Consider the following 3,261-nt stretch of genomic DNA (forward strand, 5'->3'; position numbering starts at 1 on the left):
GGGAAGCAAAGACGTGGGAAAGCGAGATGTGCGGTTCCAGCCACCTGGATGATAAAGGAAGATCAATACTAACATGGCCATGTGGACGGTCGAAGAAGAAATAGTACTAACATAATTAGATCATGGCAACCAGTCAAAATATAAGGGGCCTTGGACAGGTTGTACTGAAGTACATTTCTCATAATTGTAAAGAGTGATAGCCCAGACTCGTGAGAATGGTACCGGATAACCGCCCCCGAGTGCATGGGATGTGAATGGCCTTGGGCCTGGTCTGTGAATGAGTGGGAACGTAATTGAAACACGTAACATGAGTGTGATGTGTTTTTAATAACAATTATTGATAAAACGTCTTGTTTAACCTCTTAGTCCAGGCCCATATTTGTAAACCCTATAAATGTCAATGGCTAATAAAAAGGGCCTCAGCGTGGCTCAGCTCGCTGCTCTGCTGCGGGTGAATACCCCCAGGGCATCAGGCAAGTGTCCCTCATCGCCACACTCACCTGAAGGGAGGCACCGTCCTTCCTCCAGCTCCGCGCTGCCCTTGTGCCCCATGCTCTCTTGTACCAGGGGCCCAGGGCTGGCCCTGCTCCGGCCCCGGTGTGGCTGCAGTTCCAGGCAGACGGGTGTAACCCAAAGCACAGGAGACAAAACCTGCACAGGACCCTGGTGCACCCTGGTGGGGATGGAGCCACAGAACCTGCCCGGCTCTCAGCGCCCAAGGGACCGCAGCTACAGCCAACTGCCGGCACTGTGGAGCAGCGCTCAGCTGGGCGCTGGGGCTGTGCATGGCTGGCACCAGCGCTTTGGGAGCCAGGCCCAGCCTGGCCTCAAACACCATGTGGGGCTGTGGGGCTCAGCCCAGGCTCTCCCCAGCCTATGGGGTGGGAGCTGCTGGTCGGAGGAGCAGATAGCAGGAGGTTGCAGCCCCGATGCACTGAGCCTCTTGCAGCTCTGTCCAGGGGTGCGGAAGGCCCTGGGGTGTCAGCAATGAGTGAGATGTGAGCATGGCATGAACTGGGTGCTTGTCCCCAGGAGCCACCAGCCTGATGGCACCGGGGCTGCCAGGGTACGGGGGGGTGATCCCCACCCCTGCTGAGGGCTCTGTCCCGGAGCCGCGGGGAGGTGGTGCGGGGTGCCAGCCTTCACGCTGGATCCATGTCACGGGTGCACGGCGCTGTGCGCTGCCTCGCTGCGGGCAGGGCTGTGCCTGGAGTGGGATGCGCTGTGTGAGGGACCAGCTGGACCGCCCTGCCCAGGCTCTGCCTAGCGCCGGCACCAAGGACACCGCCGCTCCATGCCCACCTGGGCAGCCGCAGCAGCACCGGTGTCAGCGCGGTTCCCCCGCTGCCGGCAGTGGGGAGGGGGCTCTGCCAGCAGCAGTTTGGTGCACCCGCAGCTACCTCACCTTTTGGCAGCGGCAGCTGGTGCCCCGGGCTGGAACATCCTGCATGCAGCACAGCACTGCCGGCTCCGGAGCTTCGCTCTATGAGTCACAGAATTTGGCTGGTGGTGCCTTCGCCGCTCACGCTGTCTGCAGCTCCCGGTGGTTTGACCTCAGCACCCCGAGCTCTGCCCCGGGCACGGTGCCGCCAGGCCCCGCCACAGCCAAGGGTGTGTGCCCCTCCCGCGCCCGTCCTGTGCGAACCCCCCACACCCCGGGACAGCCCCCGCTGCCGCGCTTGGTGCCGGCCCGGTTCGTTGCTGCTCAACGCGGCCACTTGGCCCGGCCCACCCGGAGGGTCTCACGCCGAGCAGCCGCCGCTCAGCCCGCTCCGCCGGACCGGCACCGCTCGCCGGTGCTCGGGGCTCGGGCCGGCCCCGGGGTCCTGCCCGCCGGGGCGACCTGCCCGCCCACCGCCGGTGCCCCGATCCGCACTGTCCGGCGGGTCGCGGCGCTTCAGCACCGCGGACAGCGGCACCGGGGCCGGGACGGGCGCGGGGCGAGCGGGGGCGTCGGGGGAGCCGGGGACCGGGAGGCAGCACAACCGGCGGCTCCCGGCCCCGAGGACCTGCCGGTACCGGCCCCTCCGCGCCCCTCTGAGTGGGCGCCGGAACGGAACGGGGGTCGCGGTCCCCGAGACCGGGGAGAGCAGGGCCAACCCGCCGCCCCATTGCCCCGCTGCCGGTACCCCGCTCCCCGCCGCCGTCCCGGTGCCCCTCCCGCCCCCGCCCCCCGCCGGTCGGTGCGTGCCCGGCGCTGACGTCAGCCCGAGCTCCCGGACCTATATAAGCACCGGCCGAGCCGCCGGCTCAGCTCCCGCGGGACGGACGGCGCTCCGCTCCACCGCCAGCGCACCGGAGGGGACAGCGCACCGGGTACGGGACGGCGCGCGGGTACGGGGGCAGCGCACCGGGCCAGCGCCGGTGCAGGGGACTGGGCAGGGCGCAGAGCGTACGGGACGGCGCAGGCTGCCGAGGAGGTGGCACCGCGCCCGGGCGGCCCCACGGTGGGTCGGTCCCGGCGCTGCCGCGCACACCGTCCCCTCGGGTTCCCTGCTCCCTTCAACCGCGCCGGTACCCCGGTGTCTCCCCCTTGCACTGAGCCCCCCGCCCCGCAGGTGCGGACGGAGCCGAGGATGCGGCGGGCGCTGCTCACCCTCCTGCTGCTGCTCGTCCGCCCGCCGCCCGCCGCCCCCCGCCCCGCGAGCCCCGACGGCTCCGTCCCGGCGGCCGCGGCCGAGGCGGGGGATCGCCCGCTCTGGCCGCCGCTGGCGCCGCCGCCCCCGGAGCCGTGGCGGGCGCGGCGGGACGAGCCGCCGCTCTCCATCGACCTCACCTTCCACCTGCTGCGGCACCTCCTGCTGCTCGCCCGCGCCCAGAGCCAGCGCGCCCGCGCCGACAGCAACCGCCTCATCCTCGACGCCGTCGGGCGCTGAGCGCCGTCCCGGGCCGTGCCGGGCTGCGCCGGGCTCCGGCCGCCCCCTCGGCCTCCACGCCGTGAGCTGCACCGGCAAACTCACCGGCAGCGGCACCGGAACCGGCTGCACCCGCCGCACCCGCCTCATCCTCGGTGCTGGGGAAAGTGGCCGCGGTACCGGCCGCGATACCGGCCCCGGCACAGCCCCGGGACGGCCCGCTCTCGTTTTGTAATAAAACGTGGTGGAAGCCCGAGGCGTGAGCGAGTGCGGGGCGGGGAGGGCGGACGGGGCTGCGCGGGGCCGAGGCGCCGGGCTCACCGGGAACGGGGGACAGGCTCACCGGGAACGGGGGACAGGCTCACCGGAAACGGGGGACAGGCTCACCGGGAACGGGACAGGCACA

At 70.2% G+C, this 3,261-nt stretch overlaps 1 protein-coding gene across 1 annotated transcript; it reads left to right on the plus strand.

Annotated features, from left to right (window-relative positions):
* Window positions 1-2,564: 2,564 nt before the first annotated feature.
* Window positions 2,565-2,876, plus strand: UCN (urocortin; the record flags this gene model as incomplete). Its single annotated transcript, XM_080341885.1, has 1 exon — window positions 2,565-2,876. The coding sequence occupies exon 1, from the start codon at window positions 2,577-2,579 to the stop codon at window positions 2,874-2,876; it is 300 nt and encodes a 99-aa protein (XP_080198011.1). The 5' UTR covers window positions 2,565-2,576.
* Window positions 2,877-3,261: the final 385 nt, after the last annotated feature.

Source organism: Nesoenas mayeri (genome assembly GCF_963082525.1).
Source record: "Nesoenas mayeri genome assembly, chromosome: 3".
Lineage (NCBI taxonomy): Eukaryota > Metazoa > Chordata > Aves > Columbiformes > Columbidae > Nesoenas > Nesoenas mayeri.